The sequence below is a fragment of the Vidua macroura genome, chromosome 5, assembly GCF_024509145.1.
Source record: "Vidua macroura isolate BioBank_ID:100142 chromosome 5, ASM2450914v1, whole genome shotgun sequence".
NCBI classification, from domain to species: Eukaryota; Metazoa; Chordata; class Aves; order Passeriformes; family Viduidae; genus Vidua; species Vidua macroura.
Genome location: NC_071575.1, coordinates 3,740,297 through 3,760,927, shown reverse-complemented (window position 1 = coordinate 3,760,927; position 20,631 = coordinate 3,740,297). Strand labels below are relative to the sequence as shown.

Genomic DNA, 20,631 nt, shown 5'->3' with positions numbered 1-20,631 from the left:
ACAACTGGAAAAGCAGAGCATACACCTGTATTCTTTTTTTTGTTCAGCAGCTGCAGAGCACTGCTGATGTCAGTTTTTAATGCTCACGGCATTTACCCGAAGCCAGAGACCCGCACTGGGAGCTCCACCTCGACACGAGGAAGAGCTCCTTTACACCCAGGGTGGCAGAGCCCTGGAACAGCTGCCCAGGGAGGCCGTGTCTCCTCTCTGGAGACATCCCGAACCCACCGGGACGCGTCCCGGCGTCACCTGCTCCAGGTGACTCTGCCTTGGCAGGGTTCTTGGAGGGGACGATCTCCAGCGGTCCCTTCCAACCCTGGCGACTCTGTGACGAGCACGCAGAGCTCGGGACCCTCCCGCTGACGCGCGAACAGGAAGGCGACCCGCAGGTCGAAGCAGGTTTGGCTCTTTAACCCCAACCTCAGCCCACGGCCGGCGCTGTCCCCGGCGGGGAGGAACCGCTCGGCGCTCCCGCGGCCCGGCCCGGCCCAGCGCCGCTCCCGCCGGCCCCACACGGCGGGCGGGCCCCGCCCCGGCCCCTCCTCAGGTGCGGCCCCGCCCGGCCCGAGCCCGGAAGCGCCGGGCGGCGCTGCGGGGGCGATGGCGATGGCGGGCGCGGGGCCGCTGCCGTTGTTCCTCCTGCCGCTCCTGCTGCCCCGGCCGCCCGCCGCCGCGGCCCTGCGGCTGCTGCTGGACGCCGCGCCGCCTTTCACCTGCTCGCAGCCGGTAAGCGGCGCCGGGAGCGCCGGGCCCGGGCGGGCGCGGGGAGCCGGGATGGTGGCACGGTGGGACGGGGAGCCCGGCTGTGGGGCGCGGGGCCGGGCGGCGTCGCCGTCGCGGGGAACGCTGCACGCCTCGCTGGGTTACCCCGGCGGGGGAAGCGCTGCCACGGGCACCTCCGAGCGGCCGGGGCTGAGCCGTGCTGGGAGCGCCCGCAGTCCCTGAGCAGGATGTGAGTCTTTGCTAAGAGCTGACGTCGCCCAGTGTCCTAAAAGTTTTAACCAGTTCCTTGCAGATGAGGGAGTTTTTAGGAGTGCGTGGAGAACCAACCATTACACGTGCCTGAGGTTTTTGAACAGGCAGATTTTGGTTGCCTCTTCTCCCTGTGAAACCGGCCGGACAGGAGCTGCCAATGCAGCGTCGCTGTAAAAAGTGATCCAACCAACCTGAGCGAACTTTGAATATGAACTCCTAGCTGGTCACTCTCTCCGGTGGTTTTTGAGGATTGTTTTGGTTTTGTTTTGTTGGTCGCTTTTTTGTTTTGTTTTGAGGTGGGTTTTTTTGTTTCAGATACATAAAAGGAGTTTGTAGGAGAGGGAAGAGATCTGCTTCTGCTTTTTAGTTCTGTTAACAGCAGCAGTGAGGCAGGAAAATGGGCAGTTGTCGTCTAAGCTGGACAGCTTTATATGCTATGGTGCACTTTCAGCAGTCTGAAAAAGGCAGATAGTCAGGTACAGCTATAGACAAATGTAAACAAAATGTGTCCTTTGGGGTGAAAGCTTCTGTAATCTTTTCCTGTACACATTTCCTGTCTTTTGTCTAGTCTGACACTTCTCCTAATGTTTGACTGTATCCTTAACCCTGTTTTACCACACCTCTGCTCTGCTGCCTTCCATCTTATTTAAAAAGACCCCAAGAAAATAGACCAGTTTTGCAGTTTTACTTTAGGCTGAACATTGTAGAGTTACAAAACGTAAACTTTGGCAAAGGGAAAATTACAATATTGCTTAGGCATCTCCTGTAACCATGGTATCCCAAACCTCATTAGTCACAGGGATTGACAGTAATATATTAAAGAGTCTCTGCAAGTCCTTGGATGGTTGGACTCTGACTGACTTTGTTTTGCTGTCTGTCCCTCTTTTTTTTAGGAAATGTCACCACAGTAACTGGGTGAGGGGTTCACCTGAACATCACCAGCTTTCACAGAGGAGCTGTGTTGCCCCGTGCTCTGGTGTGCACGCAGAGCATGCGTGAATGTTGGGCTGCTACATGCTGCTACGTTGGCCCTTTCTAGCAAAAAGCCAATTTCCAAAGTGCAGATAGACTTCAGAAAAAGGAGTCAGCTTAAGCCTGGGAGCAGCCTCTTTAAGCAGTTTTGAAGCTGCTGACTCATGTAGGAAAAAGCCCCGTCAACTGAAGCTGTGACAGTTGAAAACAGTTCCCCCTTCCCTTTCTGTGGGTTGTGCTGTTTTCAGAGGATGATTCGGTAACCCTCCCATCGTGTGGCTGTGCTGTGGTTCAAAAGCAGAGCTGCTGCTGAGCAGGGTGGGTGAGACCCACTTCCTTTGTCTAACCCACCATGCTCACGCTGCCCTTGCAGAGCTCTGGAGCAGGTCAGGCTGAGCCATGGCAACTTCCTCAGCAAAACCTCGTGTGGTAGATGAGGTGGTGGAGGGAAAGTGTCTTATCAGTATCAAGAGGCGCCTGAAGGGAAAACTAAATGCTTGTTAACAGCTGATCTTATTAAAATGCCAGAAAATGCACTTAGTGGGCATATTCACCATCAGTCCATCAAACTGTGCTCCGCTGTAGGGCTGAATAGCACAGCTGCAAATCCAGCTCTTACCAGTAACCATTGCTTGTATGTATCTTCTGCAGGGACTTTTTTCCTATGTGCAGGAGAAAAAAAAATCTCACAGCTTAAATACCCATCTGTTTTTTCACCACCAAGTGTTAAATCACTGTGCTCAGTTGTTGTGCTGTAACTGTTTTGGGACGTGGCATGCCTGGGGGTCCTGGAGGAATGCAATGTTTATAACCCTGCTGTCTTTGAGGGGCTGGATAGCTGTACATGGTTTGGTCTCTGAAATTTATCTTGCCAGCTTTCTTCACTGGAAGTCTCTCAAGAAGAATTGATGTTACGTCTCTCATGAAGACAAGCTGTGGTGGTGCATGTGAGGACAACTTTTCCCTGGTCTCCTTTGCAAATATATTCATTTGGCCCTTGCTATTGACTTCTGTCATTTCCTTCTATGGCATCTTTCTGCTGTGTAGGGTGTTAACATAACCCATGATCACCCATGAGTGCTGTTAAAATATTTCTGGACTCCTTGGCTTGAAAAGGATTCATGATCAAAACTGTGAAAGTTCAGCATAAAAAGTACTGATCAAAACTATGAAAATATTATAAAGACAACTTTAGAACTGACTGTTATGATGAAATTTTAACTTTTGAATTTGGATTTGATTTTGCTGAGAATTGATATGAGAGCAAGATAAAAAGTTAGAAGCTATAGAGAAAAATGCTTTAAAAAAGTTAAAACAATTTTGTAAAAGATGCTGGTTTCCTACAAGCCTTAAACAAATCATCCTTCAGCATTTATTCCTGTAATGTGTTCATGTGTTGATCTCTGCTTCTTTTTACTGAGGAGTTAGAAAAGGGAAACTGCAGTAAACTTCAAATCATCCAAGCCTCAGAAGATACGTAGAATGGTTCAAAGGTATAAGGCAAATTTTGGAAAGCTGGAGCCCTTCCCATTCAGCAGCCAATTCTTAAAGGAAAACTGGACACTTGCCTGGCTCACAGCAGTTTCTTTCTAGTTACCACAGCATCCTGCTGGGAAATCTTTGCCTCCCATTACTTTAATTGAATTGTTATGGGATGGTGCTGTTAATCAGTTTCCCAGGTTTATTTCATTCAGATTCAAACGATTCTCCACGCATAGGGTCTGTTCTTTCTTATGTCAAAAGCAAAACAAAAATCATTAGAAAAGAGTGAAACAGTTGCTTACTTTTTTGTGAAAATACAGCAAGTAAACAGGAAGAGTTGACTGTGCCTGTCCTGCTGAGAATAGTTTCAGCATCATCTGCTTCTCATATTTATGCCTCCCATGTCTGTAGCTTTGCTTGTCAGGCCTGGTTTAAGCTGGGTTGGTGAGTAAGCCCCACATAGCCACTCATTCACTCACTCACTCCTCCACCACTGGGATGGGGGAGAGAATCAGAAAGGTGAAAGTGAGAAAAATTGTGGGTTGAGATAAAGACCATTTAATAAGTAAAGCAAAAGCCATGCATACAAGCAAAGGAAAACAAGGAGTTGGTTTTCACCGCTTCCCCTGGGCAGGCAGGTGTTCAGCTGCCTCCAGGACAGCAGGGATCCATCATGCATAACAATGACTCTGAACTCCCCCTCTTCATCTTTCTGCCCCCAGCTTTATATGCTGAGTTTGATGCCTTACAGTATCCCTGTGGGTAGCTGGGGTCAGCAATCCCAGCTGTGTCCACTCCTGATTCCTGCACCCCCAGCCTTCTGGCTGGCAGGGGTGTTAGAGAAGCAGAAATGGCCTGTTCAAGCCCTGCTCAGCAAGAACAAAAACATCTCTCTGTAACCAGCACTATTTCCAGCACAAATCCAAAACATTGCCCCATACCAGCTACAGGGAAGGAAATTAACTCTATTCCAGCCAAAACCAGCACACTCAAGTAGGGAAACTAGGTTAACTACTTCTGTTGTCAGAGCTTTGTTAATGTACTCTGGATGATCCAATGCATTAAGTAAGATTTTGTGTTGGTCAGACCTTTACAAGGAAGAACCAACAAGAATTCCCTCAGGTGCTGAGGAGGTAGCCAGGGCAAATCTGACAGTGCTTGACTTACTGTGCTGCAAACTGAACTGGTCTTTTGCTCAAATTGCTTCCTGGCTTTTGAATGTCATTGTCTGGAGTTACACTTTTTGGTATAAAAATGTGCCCTCAGCTATAGCCAGTTCACCTGGGTACTCTACAAAAAGGAGATGGGGGTTTTCATGGCAAGTCCTTTCTAGGACTTGCCTTTCCTTGAGCTTCTTATACCTCTGCCTGCAGTGTGGCTTGATCTTCACTTATCTTTGCTTCCTTATGCCAGTAGTGAGGACATCCTATGTGGATGAGTTGTTCTTACAAGCATTTTCAGCTCTTGGGTCATCCCTGTAGTGCTTTGGGGACTGGGAAGGGAGAGGACCAAGAAGTTAATTGGTGCCTTGTGGTGGGAGAATCCTTCCCCTCTTCTTGTGGCAGACCTGCTAAGTGCTCGACTAACTGATGGCAGCTTAAAACACTTCAGTGTAGTCAGCCACACATAAAAAAAAAGTTGCTGGCACAGCAGTTAAACAGGTTAGTGCATGGCAGGAAAAACACATGTGTAGGTAGTCCCTTGAAAACTCTAGGGGAAAGATGATAAAATACCAGATAAAATACTGTTGTTTTTCCCCATAGAAACCCAGTGTTGAAAAGATAAGAAGGGCTTTAATTACCAGGTATCAGTTCTGAATCTTCATCGACAGATGGTTCCTCATTGAGCTCTGGAGTTTTTAATAAATGTCAGGAAGGGCGCAACAGCCTCATCAAAGCTGGGAACATCCTTGTGAACGCTTCACCTGGGATAATAGACCTGGAGGAAGAGAGGATCCCTTCATATGCTGTGCTGGATCAATATTCGATTCATATTGATCATTAAACAAAAAAGGGGAAATGCAGCATTTCCTCACTCGTGTTGTCAGCTATGACACAGAACACCAGCACTCAAATGAAAGCAGATGTTGCTGCTCCTCAGGCTAATCAGGCCTTGTATTTTTTATAAGGGCTTTGTTGTGATGTCATGTACAATAATTACTGATGACTGGAACAGAACAAAGACAAAATGACTGAATATTTAGCAATAGGCTTTAACAGAAATCATTGCATTAGAAAAAATCCCTATGGTTAGTAGCCAGTTATTTTTGTTTCCTCTTGAGGGTTCATCCCAGAGCAGCCACTCAGTCTTTGCCCTCCGTGGAAAGCACCGTAGCAGATGCTATGAAGAAAATTAACTCCATCTCAGATAAAACCACTGCACCTTTTCACATAAGAGGCTTTGTCAGGCCACATAATTTACCTTAAAAAGTCTGATTAAGGGTCTGAAGTGTTAGGACTAATTTTTTTTCATAGCTTAATCTGTTCTTCCATACAGGTATTCACAATTTTTATTTTTTTCTTTTTCAGTGATTGTAGTTAGCCAGTTTGGATTTGGTGGTTTGTTTTCATCAGCATTTGCTTCTTTGCTTTTAATTTTTTTTTCTCCATTAATGAAGGATTTAGGTTGCAGGTGCTGTTCTTCAAGATACCTCTATCTTGGGTGCATTTGTGTGCAGTAATTGGAGTGTGGATGTGTTTCTTGTGAAGCGTGCCTGAAGGCTGGATTTATACCTGTGTGTATTGTTGTGACTTGTGTAGCAAAAGCCTGGGAGAGATTTTTCAGGTTTTATTTATTATATAAGCATGAGGAGCTTAATGCCAAAACTTCCTGCTTTCCTTCCAAGGAACAGATACATGAGCTAAAATATGAGCATTGATCTCTGAAGTATTTTCATTACCAAAAAGGCACAGCTGGCTTGTTCAAGCACCCTTTCCTAAAAATGTAAATAAACCTTTGGACACTGAGCCCCAAATAGACTTGCAGTTGACCTTAGGAAGTTGTAGAGAGTTTAAAAACCCAACTGCCTTCCCTGCTCCGCTGAAATGAATTATATGGTGGCAATGGTTGACAATAATATCCAGCTTTATTTGTCATGGCATAGGAAATGAGTGAGAGCAAACCTAGCCCTCCTCTTGATTTGCAGTGACAACTTCAGGCTTCCTTCTCAGTGGGATTTTGCATCCCACTAACCAAGCAAGCTGACATGCTCCTCCCTGGTGACCGTGGGGGCTTCCAGTATAAACAAAACATAACTTAGGAGAAGCCAGGCAGAGCCCACATAATTTCTGGTTGCTTCTTTATGAGCAAGGCATCTTTATTCTCAATAAGAAATGTCTTATTCTAATGAATTTTTCTATCCTTGGCACAGTGGTGTTGGTCATAGGTTGGACTGGATGATCTCAGAGATGTCACATAAATCGTGCCCAGGTTTCATTCCCTGGTTTTGTCCTTGGTTTTTTGATTAACAGCTCAGTCCAGTGTTTCCATCATGGTTAATTCTTCCAATACATCACTGAAGTGCTTTTTCCTGCACCTCTCCCAGCACTGAGCAGAAGCAGGTTGCTGTCAATTTTATTTTGAGAGTAATATTCTTGTTTCTTTCCCCCACAGGATTTAAACTGTCGTGTAAGAAATAGTAAGTAATTTTTTTCTTTGTTGCAGTTTTCTCATCAGATCATGCTTTTTTTTTTTTTCTTTTTTTAACTGGGTTCATACAGCATGTTTTTCCTGCTAGAATCAGAGAGTTGTAAAGGGAACCACTGCTATCCTGCCTTGCTTTGGGAGTTTACAGTTTGATCCATTATAAGCTCCAGCTAGAAGAGGAATGGAAACTTGTGTCTTTTTTGGGATAGAGTTTGGGGGTAGGCAGTGGCATGAGTAAATCCCAACCCAACTTGTTTAGTTTCTATTTAAAGCTGGGATCATCAGTTTTTAAAGAAATGGGAATTTAAGGACAAGTTTGCCAGTAAATGTTCATTACAAGCCATTATGATAGTACTTGATGAAAAATTAGTGTATGAACTAGAATTAAAAGAAGGGCATAGAGGGGTGCAGTTGAGAGCAATTAATGTAAATTATTGGGTGTAAGGGGTCAAGTCTTAGCAATGGCATGCATCTGCAAGACCTTAATATAATTATGGGTAATGTTGTGAAAAATGTTCTTTAAAAAAAAAGGAAAATGTTCTGAAATTATCCATTTGGTATCTGGAGGCAGCTGGGCAGCACTGCAGAGCTCCTTGGCTTTTCTTTGCAGTGCTTGTTCTAAGCAAGCTCATTCCTGCCTCAGTGCCCAACCCTGTGTCATACTGTATTTTTTTGTAGCCAGTAGTATTTTTTGCAATATTGGCTTGCCAGATCAGGGAGGGATTATGCTGAAAATAACCAGATTTAAAACTTCTTTGGCAGGAGAGGGCTTGGGTGGGATCAGGTTGGTTGATATTTCCCACTGGCACACAGCCACTGGAATACAGCTGGACAACACGGCTAAGCCAAAATGCAGCACCAGCATTAAAATGCTGCCTAAGTTAAATACTTGGTTTAAATTCTGCCTTATGGCTTTTGTTATGTTTTTCTGCTCTAGGGGAAATCTTTTTTTTTTTTTTTAGTGTTTAGTACACTTTGCTGAAAGGTACTTTATTCTTGTCAGGCTTTTTATAGATATTTTTTGTAAAATGAGCATTTGAGTTGTCTGATTACTCCTAAGCCTAAAGCCATACTGGTGGACTGAAGGGATAGTGCCCACTTTCCACTGTTACTGTCACATGTCCATCAAAATAGACCCAAAGTGTACTTTAGGGGGGCCTGACTGTGCTATTTTTAACATGCTCTGAGAAGTCAAATCTGTTACAAAAGCCTAAGTAGATCATGTCTGTCTAATGCCTGTCATACCTGATTTCACTTTCTGATGACTTTACAGGACCAATTCTCCCTAACACTGCATAGTTTATTTTTCTGTCCAGGGAGCTCATTAATTTAGGCAAGGCATAAGAGGTTTGTTGGAAGCTGAATTCAGATGTATATTCAAATTTGAGGAAAAGCAGTTTGCAGACCCAAGGTAATTAACTATTGGAACAATTTCCCTGGGTATCTGACAGATTTCTTATCATTGGAAGGCTGGAAATTAGCACAAACATAGGTCTGTTTCAGCAGAAGGTTGAAGGAGATACTGAGTAAACTTACTTGACCTGTTTAGCCTGACTGCATTGATTGCAACAAGTACTAACGGATTTTAAGGAAAAGAGGAAGTGGAAGTTACTGGAATAAGTTCAGATTATTACAGGCAACTTACAGAGTACTTCCATACACAAAACTGCTTTTCTGAGCTGGAAGCAGTCTGTCACCCAGATTTCCCCTCAGAATAAACCTCACCCAAAGAGCAGATGATAATTGCAATTAAGCAGAGTTTCCTCAACCCCACTCTAAATGTGGATTTCATTTGCTGGACAGGCACTTGCATGGAGTCGAGCTGGCTGAAGGTTGCTGCTTGGACTCCTTCTGCTCCAAGCAGTCTCCACGTTTCTTCTGATGTTTTCCGTAAGGAGGATGGAAAACTGGTCCCTGTGCTTCAGATAGAGTGGAAAGTGGCCACGGATGGTAAGTGGTGGTTGTTTAATTTGAGCAGGGAGCAGAGGAAAAAGGTGTGATCTAGTAAAGATAGAAAGGAGAATTACAACTTCAAGTCATGAAAGCAGATCTTTGAAATTGGAGAGATTGGCTGCTTAATTTTGTTTGGTGGGTGTAATCTCATCTTTGTGTGCCTTGATAAAGCAATAATTGTCTCATTGTTGGAGCCTAAATGACTACCAATAAGTCATGTTTTCTCACTCCCCAGATATCTTTGTTTGTCTGTAAATGATGCTTCCCTTGCATGCTCTTGTCCAAAGTTTTGCACTACTTTAAGACAGAATTAAACACATTCATTTCTTCCTTCTGCAGGGGCTGTGTCTGAGGGCTGTAGAGTTATGACCTCTAGCTATGGTAGTGTAGAAGCAGGTGTGACTCAGGTCACTGAACTCACCTGTGCTTGCCAGCTCTCCCACTGGGACCGTGTGTACCAAAATAAAGGCGTGCTTACTTTGGCACCCAAGCTGCACGAGCAGCTTTGAGGGACAGAGCACAGCACAATACCACATCTGTGGAGCTGCCAGGGTGTGTGGGGAATGCAGCCACCTTCTCCTCTGCTCCTCAAATTGCACAGATGTAGCTTTGCCATGCAGGACAGCCTTTAGGCTGAGAGCGCCGTCAGTCAACCCTGCACGCTCACTTTTCCATGGCCAGTTATCTTTATGATAACTGCACCTCAGCACCTCAAAGCAGTTAGACTGTGGCAAGGCTAGGCACAGTGGTGCTCTCTGTGGGGGCTGCAGCCTCTCCCTGTGCAGAGGAGAGGGAAAAGTGAACACGTCCCTCTGTCCCTGTGCCTGCAGCCAGCATCCGCTGTCTGGAAGGGGCAGAGCTCGCCGTCATGCAGGTCAACAGCAATCAGCAGATCTGTGCCCAGTTTGACTTCCAGAACAATTTGCCTCTTCAGGTCCGTCCGGATGGAGGCCGGGTGAGTGCAAAAGGGCTCCAAATTACGTTTTCTAGTCTGTGGAATTGTTTCTGCTTTCACTGTTTTATGGCAAGGTTATTGATTAAAAAGTACGGACTGCTTAGAGTCTGTGTTGGACTTCAGATCTGCTGTCATTTCCCATTTTTCTTGCACTCTGCCCATCCTTCAGGTTTTAACAATTGCTGCTTTTAGTTGCCTGGCATGTTTCATCGCTCAGGAGGTTGCTTAAAGCAAAGAATTGTAGGGGTTCTTGCATTCTGCTTGAGAGCATGACATTTTATAGCTTTTAAACTCAACTCTTACTATTGCTTCCACTTCTTTCTTGTACTCTCTTGTTGTGGAGGAAAGCACCAACCTTGGGGGTGGTCGCTCAGATTACATTCCTTCTAGGAGACTCATCAGAAAAGTGCTGAGCATCCACAGCAGTAAGGAATATAAACAGTAAGGAGTTCATTCCTTAACCACGCATAATTTGGCCATAGTTAGCTTACCACTTACCAAATACCACTCTCCCAGAGTGCCTCTCCCAGAATTTGTACAGTATTGCTGATGCAGAAAACAGTATAGATTTGAGAAAATATGTATGGAATGGCCAGGTACAGAACTACATTTGTATAAATGCAATTCTGAATGCTTAGCACTTGCAAAGTGCTAGAGAATTCACACTAGACTGCAATTTCCATCTTGAAACTGCATATTTTATTCTAGTCTCCTTTCAGTTCAGAATGTAGTTTGGTGGAAGTTCCACACAGTAGTTTGGCATAAAAAACTGTTGTATCAGCTCAAAGATCCCAAGAAAAAACTAACTCTAAACAGAAGAATTGAGTCGGACAAAGAGACGGGGTATAGTTAATACATTTGAGTTCCAGATTTCATAGTCAAGCTTCAGTTAAAGGGTTACATGGGATGAGGGAACACAGTGGAACAGGGCCAAGTCAGCTGTTAATTTCAGTGCTTAAAGAGTAACATTGTCCTTTAAAGTCCTTGTGCTTTGTTTTCAGTGGAATTTCACTTTTGACCGTTTTGAAGTAGAACCTGGCCAGACTTACCAAGTGACTGTGTATCACCTGCCCAAACTGGGCATAAATGGAGACTACAATTGCAAGTCCACGTCTCTCACAATGCCTGGTAAGAGGTGATTTAGTTCACTTAAGCCTTGAGTTTAGGAATGTGGGGGTTTGTGGGCCTCTGGCAGGAATGTAGGGGTTTGTGAACCTGAGATCACTGCTGCTTTTACTTAATTTTAAATCTTTCGGAGCTGCCCCTCTGCTTGTGGCAGCTGGAAGTACAGGCCAGAATTTCCAAATCACAAGTTTGGCTTCTAGTACTAAATCCTAGACATGTGCAGTTCAATTTCAAAGGCACAGTTAGGCATAATTTACCAAGAAACTTGGTAGTGCTGGGTGCCTGACCCTTTCTTGTGGATATGAAAATTTTCCTATCACTAAAAGAATTTTTACTGTTCCCCAAGGTTGCTGAGTGTCTGCAATCCCTCTGGCTGCACTGACTACTTCATAAATATTTGGTGCTTAATACAGATCTTGGAAACTGGTTCTTAAATTTTTTCTTAACTTGCTTATAGCTGTCAAGCTGACTTTGTAGTTATAAAATGGCAAAGTGTGGAGTGTGTCAGTCAATGTGAGCTGGAAAAGGAGAAGGGAGCACTTCATTTTCAGCCCTTGTACCCTTTCTTCTGCTTGTTCACACTAAGAACTTCCTGGCTTTTATCCTTTACTACTCTTTAGAAACCTAATGTGTGTTGTTAAGCTCAGCAGCTGCAGGGAGCTTTGCTGGTTAGAGGTTACACATGAATTGCAGAGACATTGTAAATTTGTAAACTTTGTAAAGTTTAAATTAGTAACTTTGAAAGTTGGAAATTTGAGAGATTAAATGTTTTCTCTCAACTGCCTAAGCAGGGAGTTGTTAATTTTCTTTTTTTTCTTCTGTCCAAACCCTGGAGGAGAGACATAATTTAAGGCTGAGAGTTGTAAATCCCACATTGCTAAATGTTGAATATGTAACTCAGGATTTAACTCCGAAGGAAGTCCCAAAAAGCAGGGGCAATCTGCTAAATGAAGGGAATTAGAAATGTGGAAGAGTGTTTTAGGATTAAGAAAGATTCCAGCCTTGTGATTTTTCTATGTCAGAATGCCTTTGGAGGAAGCTATTGCTGAGGTATGATTGCAAGGTGTGGGGATGAATATGAAGTTTTAATTCCACTATTGTGACCCTTTCTGCACCAGTGCTACGTTATCGCTGTACTATTAAGTGTGCTGTGGTTTTTGTCTCACTCATTTTCTCTGTTCTGAGAAGAAAAAGAAGAACCAAACATACCACAATATCAGTGTAGGGACTGGTTTATATGCTGGAGGCCAGTACTGTTCTTCTACAGAATTTTGCCACTGCTTTAGAACAAAGGTGTCTACTCGTTTAGGAGAGCTTGGTTAGGTCTCTGGCTTCTGATAAAAAAATGTAGTTTTTTTCCTAAATGGAAGTACAGTGTTTCTGACTAGCTACTGATGGTCTTTCTTGCAGACTGCCAAGATTCTCTGATGAAAAGAACCATCCCATGTATAAAGACAGGTAAAAATTTTTGAGTCACGTAGATGTGGGTGCTCTGTTGGAATATTTGACAGTTGAGGAACACAAGAATATCTGCCCTACTTCCAGGCAGCTTGTGGGAACCCAGGATCCAGGGTAAAAGTCTAGATGATACAACTCTGCTTGTGAGCTTCCACCCATGGATGGAGCCAGCCCGGTACCAAATCCATGTGGCCAGTTACCTGAATGAGAAGAGGTGTAAAATGATCACACAGGATTTCACTGAGGTAAGTCCCTTCCCAAGTCACACCTTCTCTGGAGATTTAGGCAAACATCTTAAATGCTTGCTAAACCAGGACATTTGAACAACAATTTTCAAGGAATTATTTTTTTTAATTGTCTTTGGAAAGAGGAATTTGGTGGATAAAAGATCAAAAAAGAGGTTTTATTATGCATGAAGCAGCCTATAAACACCTGCAAAGTCAAATTTTATGTTTGACTATCTGGGCTTTATTACCTTTTTCAAGCCAGTGCCTGGGGAGCTAAGACTAAGCAAATTAACCAAAATTGAGATGCAAAGTTCTAATAAATCATTGAAGTACTTTATCAAAGATGATCACAGGAAGGTGTTAATTAAATCTTTTATATAAGAATGAGTGCTTTACTAACAGATGCTTCATTCAAGCTGAGAATCAATTTCTATAGGTCTTGCAGTCTGTGTTGCTGAAAAGCTCAAAGTGTCCAGACTGTGTTCTGAAATAAAAAATGTTTCCCTTCAGGCATTTGAGGGAGGAGAAATACTGATTATTTGGAATCACTCTCCATCCTTCCTTGCATGAGGGCAGATATGCTGGCATTCGGTTTGTTTAATCTTTCTCTTCCTTAACACTTAAAACCCTTGCATGCACTGATATGTTTAAGCTATTACTGACACAGATGGGACAGCTGTGTGAGTATTTCCCTGGTGGAGGGGAATACACCTCATTTTGAAGTTTATATCTGCTAATCACTGTGAAGAATTAGGTTATCATGATATTGATTGTGTACAGCAGGTAGCAAGGGCAACTTACTTGCCTTTTCTAGTGTCAGAAGTAGTGTTGGCAGCTGCTTTTAATTAAACAAGGAAGCATGTTAATGTTTACACATTACAAAGCTGAAGACATCTGCATTGTTAAGAAACTGTAAGTTTAACTCCTTGAAAGTTGTACGAGGTACATCCCTAATTATTTCCTGTTATCTGTGCAATGTTAGCCTGCTGCCTTAATTGCATTACCACATCTGTCACACAGGACACCTGCAGAGATGGTGGCCAGATCCTTTACCCATTCTGTTCTCTGTAGGCTTCTTGTTCAAAAGGAAAAAAAAAATAGCTTCTCCTTTTTTGGACCACTCCATTTTATCATGTCAGCTTTTTCTTTTTTTTTTTTTTCTTTTTTTTTTTTTTCCAGCTTTCATTCTGTTTTCTTCCTTCCCTTATAACTTTCATCTGATTTTTGCAGGATGGACTACAACAGCAAGTGAATGTCACAATCAAAATAGAGAAGAACATAAAAGCTTGCTGTAGCTACAAAGTACAGGTGGGATCACACTGTTGTCCCTGTGCCCTTCCTTCACAATCAAGGCAGTGAGCACCTTAGGAATGTTAGGGTTTGTTTTTTTTTTCACAGTGTTTTGTTCTGAGATTGGCTCATCTGTAATCACCTGCATCAGGGCAATATTATGGCTAAAGGAATTTTTATATAGGTATTTTCTGTAGTCAGTGGCTTTTCCTTAGTACAGGGCTGCCAAGTCAGAGATTGTGGGAGTGAGAATGGCAAATGTGCAACCTCAGGAGCTCACAGCCTTTGTCATGTATCGTGTAAGAATTCTTGATTAATCTTGTTTTCTGAAGGGAAGTGGGAACTCTGTGTCTCTGTGCTAAAATAGAAGGAACACTGAGGCAGGGAGAAAGTAAATCAGGGAACAAAATTTCTTTTAAGAATAACTTCTGTTTTCTGGATTCTTTTCAATTGCAGATTCAGCCATTCTTTGCAAACTGTGGCACAGACTGTCTGAGACACTCTGCTTTCATCCCATGTGAACCACTTCCAAGTGAGAACCACTTCTCTGTAAATTAGATTCCCATTGTTTTACAGCTGAGAACTGAATTTTTAACATAACTCTTGTCTTTTGCAGGTACAGAACCATCGGGTAAGAAGTTCTTCCAATACCCTGAAACTTTTTTCACTGCTCTTCTCCTGTTGTGTAGAATGAGAAATAATCCTTCCTGCTAATGACCCAATGGGCAGGAAATGTCCCAGTTGAAAATTTTATATTATTTGAAAATAGTGAACCGCCCATAGATGGTACACAGGTGGTATATGAACTGTACCAACCATATTGGGAACCCACCACAGCTCCCACTGAAACCTCAGAGGATGTGAAGATCAGCACTTGGCAACCACTTGGTAACAAAACACCAAATCAACGAAGAGCAAGGAGACCCCACACCCTAATAATGCTCTTGGTCTGGACTGTCATGTGAGGGATGGAGAGTTTAGGTCATAAGGGTTTAATTGTTCAGGGATTTCTTTGTTCAGGGTCCCTCTTTTGAGCCACCAAGCTCACCCAGCCAGGTGCCATAATCAATATGTGCAATAAATCTCTCTGATGGAGATGAGAGCCTGGTGTCTAAAATTTCTTTAACAGTCCCCTTGTAACACTGAGTTCAGAATTAATTGTGCTAAGAATGACTTCACCATGATTTAATGAGGCATGTATTTGTATGCAGTGTGAACTTAAAGAGCAATTTTTTGAGAGACACTTCTCTTGCAAAGAATTCTTTGAGAAGCAGTTTTGACAAGAAGAGTCTTAATATAAAATACTTTCTGTCACTTTGCTCAGTGTTAAAAAATTTGCATAATATAAAGCAGCTTTTGGAGAGAATAGCATGCATATATTCATTTTTATGAATGTCAAGATAACTTGTGCATAATGATTTGACATCTTTTTTTTTTTGGCTGCAACACCTGTAAGGATCTTTTGCCCAAGATTAAAAAAAAATTTAAAAAGGAAAAACACCTGTAAACTGAAATTCATGACCCAAAATAGTGAAATTTTAAATTTTTTTAAACTAGATTACATGAACAGGCAGGACACAGGCAGCATGCCTGTCAAAGCTGGGTAAACATTGCTATTTAGAGGAAGGTTCTTGATCTGTGTTTTCAGTGTGCTGCACATATGGTTCTGTGTGTGGAGCAAGTTTATGGTGTACAGTAGCACCATGGAAGCAGGAATTGGTTTGGAGAAGTGATTGTGGGTTGTAAAGGGGAAGTACTGGTCTACTCAGCAAAGCCAGAGTCCTCCTCCCTTGGCTTCTGCTGTTCAAGAACCTTCTGCTCTGTGGTGAAACTCTGTAAGAACGTGTCTGAGGAGTGCTTTTGTTTTGCAGATGATATGATGATATGGTTCTACTGGTGTATCACTGGGATCTCGGTGTTACTGGTGGGGTCAGTCATAACAGCTGTGCTGTGTATGACTAAAAAACGAGCAGGTGAGACTCATACCAGCCAGGAAGAAAAAATCCAATGCTAAAGAATATTTTCTCTCCTTCTGTACCTATTCCTATTGCGATTTTGTTCCTTGCTGTTCTGATGCCTTGCCTCTGAGATAATGCCTATGAAAACATCTTCTGTTTTACATTCTAGGACTTGCAATGCCCTTATACCATCCACTAGATAAGTAAAGCCTTCCACAGGTTATCCCCTCTGATGCTCCAGGTTCATAGCACTTCAGAGTTCATGAGAGGGAAAAGGAATTTCATAGTTCAGCCCTTTGTTTCTTGCAGATTGCTGCAAATTTTTGCACTTATTTTTCCCCTGCATTGCATAAGAGTGTTGCAGAACAGAAGCTTCCTGTTTGTCCACACTGTAGCCTTCCCCCGTTCCCCAAAGTCTCTGCAAAATTAATTTTATACTATCGTGAGATTAGATAAAGTTTTTCAATTGAAGTGGAAGGGAAAAAAAACCTCAGGACAGAGACTGACATAAAGCAACTTGGAAAATTTGGTACTTAAGGGCTAACTCCTAGTTTTCTGTGCTGCAGCCATGAGGCAGTTACCTCAGGGAAGCTGTGTAACTCACTGTTTGTTTTGTTTTCTTTTTACATGAGAGGAAGAATTGGTAATCTTTGGGAAAATTTCTTAACATCAAACTCATCTATAAGATGCAGCTAGGGACATTTTAGTCACCTCTTCAGAAAAGCTTCTTAAGAAAAAGGCATATTTAAAAAGACCCTTCTCCTTAAAGAGAGGTCACAGAGCAGTTGGGGGTTCTGACTGCAGGGATTTGGGGAAGATGGTGAAAGTTCATTTTGAGTACATTGTCTCCTCTCAAAGGAAAAATATAGCAAGCACTGGCTGGAGAAGAGTCTTTATTCATTCACTATGGTTTTTTATTAGGCTTCTCCCTCCTTACAGCTTTTTCTCCCTACACAGTTAAAGATTCTCTTTTAACCTAATCTTTGGAAGGTGGTGTGATTTTAAGCATTTAATCTAACTTCATGTTTTCAGAACTGACAGTGGCTATCTCTCTTTCAGGGCGCCGGCGAGGGAAACGCAACCACGACGGTTTGCAAGCCGGTAAGATGCCACCTGTGTTTTGTCAAGCACTTGTCATGCAGGTCTCACACAGCTGCCCAGAAGAGGCTTTCGTAGGCTCCAGCTACTCTATAGATGCTTCTTGAAACCAAAAGTTAGCCTTAGGATCTTCCTGTTTAGCTAAAAGAAGCTTTGTATATGGAATTTGAAATGCTGTGTTTGTGAGATGGGAGGTAATTGCTTTGGAATGTGGGGATGCTTTTGACCCAGCCGAGGCAGAAGAAGCTTTGCTAATCATCTAGGCCATAGCAACAGGAGATTGGTTTGGGGTGGGTGCACTCAGCTCTCCACCAGAGACTACAGCAATATTTGCAAACCTCTTGGAGCTGCTGTAGTGTTTTTGTGAGGTGAAAGCTGATGAATCATCTAGGCATTATTATAAATCACAGCTTCACTGTGTCTGTACTTTCATATTAAATTTACAAAATGAGATGTTGTCCACATACGTTGCCAAAATAGCATTAAAACTTAAAAGTTTTGTTAATGCCCTCCTATGCTGATGAGTGCTGACTCACACCCTTCCAGTGTGGGGAATGTGGCTGTAATTAATATTTTTCTGTCTTCCATCAGCACCGCACACCGAGCTGTCCCTGCCGCCCTTGAAGCTGCGGAAGGTTTGGATTGTGTACTCTGCTGATCACCTGCTCTACGTGGACGTGGTGCTGAAGTTTGCCGAGTTCCTGATGACGGTCTGTGGCACTGCTGTGGCCTTGGATCTGCTGGAGGACCAGCACATCTCAGAGCTGGGGCCCTTACCCTGGCTCACACGGCAGAAGAAGGAAATGGAAGAGCTCTCTTCAAAGATCATCATCTTGTGTTCTCGGGGCACCCAGGCCAAATGGCAGGCCATGCTCGGGAGTGAGCCTGTGTGTCTCAAGCAAGATCAGCAAAAGCCAGTGGGAGACCTGTTCACCCCAGCCTTGAATCTGATCCTGCCAGATTTCAAGAAGCCAGCCTGTTTTGGAATGTACATAGTTTGCTACTTTGAGGGAATAAGTAGTGAGAGAGATATACCTGATCTGTTCAATGTCACGTCCAGATACCAACTGATGGACAAGTTTGAGGATATTTATTTTCGGATTCAGGATCTGGAGAAGTTTGAACCTGGGCGGATCCACCGAATCCAGGAAATCACAGCTGAAAATTACATCGATACCCCCAGTGGGAGGAAGTTGAAAGAGGCCATAGAGAAGTTCAAGAACTGGCAGACTGAGCACCCAGACTGGTTTGAGAATGAAACCATCTGCTTGGATAGTGATGAAGAGTTGCATTCCCTGAACAGAGAGAGCCAGGTGGATTCACTGCTGAGTGAGCCAGGTGGAATTGTGAAACACCAGCTACACCTACTTGAGCCTGACCCCGGCTGCTGTTACGCCATCAACCTCCACATGCATGAAGGTGAAAGTACAGGCTGCAAGCTGCAGCCTCAGCTTAATCCATGTGGGGATCCAAATTCCCAGACTGTGGTCCTTCCTATGGATGTTCCTCCAGTTCAGGTAGTGGAGCCAGTCTCTTCCATGGAAGATAGAAATATACTCAGTCACCATGTGCTGAGCAATGAAGACTGTATGGAAGGAGTTCCTCTTCTGGAGACAAGCTTTCCAATGAGGAATAACGTCATCCTCCACGATGGCTCTGAAGCTTCAGTAGCTGACCAGAGTCCTGCAAACTTGTCAGATGACCTGAGTGACCATCTGAATGGACTCATGTACCCTCTTTATCAACAGAGTGTCATTCCTTCGGAGCCGTACCTCTGCCAGGGGGAGGCTGACGAGCAGAACCCGCTGGTCTTTGATGACCCATACAAAGACCAAAGACAGTCAGTGCAGTCAGACCAGGGCTACATCTCCAGATGCTCCCCTCTGCCTCCTGAGGACCTTCTAGAGGAGGAAGAGGAGGAGGAGGATCAGGAACAACAGGGGGGCTTCCACGAACTCTCTCCAGAGGTTTTGAACAGCCTAAAGAGCCTCCAGAAGCAGCTGTTTTTCCAGGACATTCAGAGGCGCTCTAGCTGGAGCTATCCAGCAGAGGTGATGGACATTGACCAATCTTTGGAGGACTGTTAGGCCCTGCCTGGCACCTGCTCTGTTTGAAATACAGGGATGGAAGGTGGTCCCATGCAGAGGAGTAGTGAGACTGCATTTCCAGCGCTATCCTTGTCCTTGTATTGTAAATGGCTTAGTGCTGGGACCTTCCTGTGTGCTGCTGGGATGCAGCACTGCCCAGCAGATGTGGAATGTTGCTTCCAATCTCTGTGGAAAGAAGCCACGGGTATTGGCCACCCCTGTGAAAGAACAGGCAGTGGTTCTGTTCCTTGGGGAAGAGCATTACACTGAATTCTCACTGATGGATGGCAGAAAAATTACTGTGGCTCATCCACTCGTGCCTTCAAAATGCCCTCCAGCTGTGCTGATTCTATTGCACTGGATAAAAAGTCACAGGCATGGTTTAGAAAATAGGTTTAGATAACATGGTGACATTTGCATTGCAATTTTAATGCACATTTTAAACATTTCCTTGTAAATACAGTATTAAAGACGTGTGCCTTAAATTTCAGCTAGATTAGGGATGTCTCTACCTGTTTGATAAATGTGCCTAAAGATTTTTTTTTCCCCACTCATCATTCATTTGCAGCTGCATTTCCATGGTCATTCAGAAATCAGGTGGAATAGCTGATAATAAGTGGGATAAACGTTTAAATTGAGAGTTTCCATAACTCTTCCTGCCTCTCTACTTGGACGTATGTGCTTGAAAACTAGCAACAGCAGTGAAGGGGGAAGACACCAAGAAATGGAATTTGTTTTTTTTTTACAGTTTTAAGAAATGTGGGGAAGAATCAGGGGAATCTGGTGTATTCTGCGACAACACTGCTGCAGTGCTGTTTGCTTTTGGATATCTTAGCAGCAGGAGGATGTGAACTGAAGATATAGATAGTGACACACAAGGAAATAAAGGACTATTTTGGAGGAGGAAAAACTGTAGCCTCAGCAGATGCTGTTTTAGAGTGGAAATTATATCTGAGTTAAGGGAGGCTGAGCAAAAACGACTGTAAGATGTACTTGTGTAGATTTAAGCTCAAGCAGAGGTAGTTCAGGTTAACCACAGTGAAATACTGAACAGACTAAGGGATTCATCTTCCAGGAGCAGTGATGGTGAGGCTGGCATTTACCCTGTTGCTTATCACTGTTTCTGCAGCCCCCTGGATAACCACCTGTGAGATGTAAATACATCCAGGCCTTTCTCCTTTGTCATCTTCCCGTCCATCTAAGTTTACTTGTCAAAAAACCTTTTATCTCAGCTTTTTTAAAATCTAATGTCTCAGAAAAGAATCTATTATTTTGTCTTGCAATTTATTTTGTATTGTGTGTGTTTTATAATTTTGTGTCTAACCTGTGGGGTTTTTTTCCTTAAATTAAAAATCAAGAATATTTTTTGGATATATTCATTTAAATACTTGTGTGTCCTCAACTCT

At 43.4% G+C, this 20,631-nt stretch overlaps 1 protein-coding gene across 2 annotated transcripts; it reads left to right on the top strand.

Moving 5' to 3' along the window:
- The first annotated feature begins 564 nt into the window (after positions 1-564).
- On the top strand, positions 565-20,610 carry IL17RA (interleukin 17 receptor A). 2 transcript variants are annotated; one of them, XM_053978343.1, is made up of 13 exons: positions 565-726; positions 7,042-7,066; positions 8,878-9,024; positions 9,858-9,982; positions 10,984-11,110; positions 12,518-12,565; positions 12,653-12,810; positions 14,023-14,100; positions 14,539-14,614; positions 14,699-14,713; positions 15,954-16,055; positions 17,100-17,141; positions 17,730-20,610. In XM_053978343.1, the coding sequence occupies exons 1-13, from the start codon at positions 601-603 to the stop codon at positions 19,223-19,225; spliced, it is 2,565 nt and encodes an 854-aa protein (XP_053834318.1). In that variant the 5' UTR covers positions 565-600; the 3' UTR covers positions 19,226-20,610. The 2 variants fall into 2 exon arrangements, with proteins under 2 accessions (XP_053834318.1, XP_053834319.1); XM_053978344.1 differs by lacking the exons at positions 565-726; positions 7,042-7,066; positions 9,858-9,982 and having other exon boundaries at positions 8,943-9,024.
- Positions 20,611-20,631: the final 21 nt, after the last annotated feature.